The 326-nt window shown below is 69.6% G+C and overlaps 1 protein-coding gene across 1 annotated transcript in view; it reads left to right on the forward strand.

Moving 5' to 3' along the window:
- Positions 1 to 326, forward strand: part of LOC102379761 (atherin-like) — a 9,099-nt gene that overhangs the window by 1,097 nt on the left and 7,676 nt on the right. Inside the window, exon 3 of the mRNA XM_025200736.1 lies at positions 1 to 110. This exon is cut by the window's left edge and continues 316 nt beyond it. Within this exon, the coding sequence (XP_025056521.1) occupies positions 1 to 110 (110 nt within the window). The remainder of the gene's footprint in view (positions 111 to 326) is intronic.

Raw genomic sequence — 326 nt, forward strand, 5'->3', positions numbered from 1 at the left:
ATAACCCACGGCGTGTCTCTTCCTTGTGCAGAAGATGGAAGAAGCCGCTGAGAAGGTGCCTGAGAACAGGCTGGAGAGCAGCACCGCCCAGCCGCCGCCGCCGCTGCCGCGTGAGTGGGACCCGGGCACCCGGGGGCGGCACTGGGGGAGACGCCGGCCCCTGCGGTGGGGGACTCTAGACGGCTGGAGGAGCTGTGGCGCTGGCCCCGAGGGTGCCCGGCACCTCGGAACAGTCCGGCCTTTCCCCTTTAGAGCCGAGCGGTGGCAAAGCAGCATGCTCGAGCTGAGAAAGGGCTGGGCTGCCAGCGGCAGGCCCACCAGGGGAG

This window comes from Alligator sinensis, unplaced genomic scaffold (assembly GCF_000455745.1).
Source record: "Alligator sinensis unplaced genomic scaffold, ASM45574v1 scaffold161_1, whole genome shotgun sequence".
NCBI classification, from domain to species: domain Eukaryota; kingdom Metazoa; phylum Chordata; order Crocodylia; family Alligatoridae; genus Alligator; species Alligator sinensis.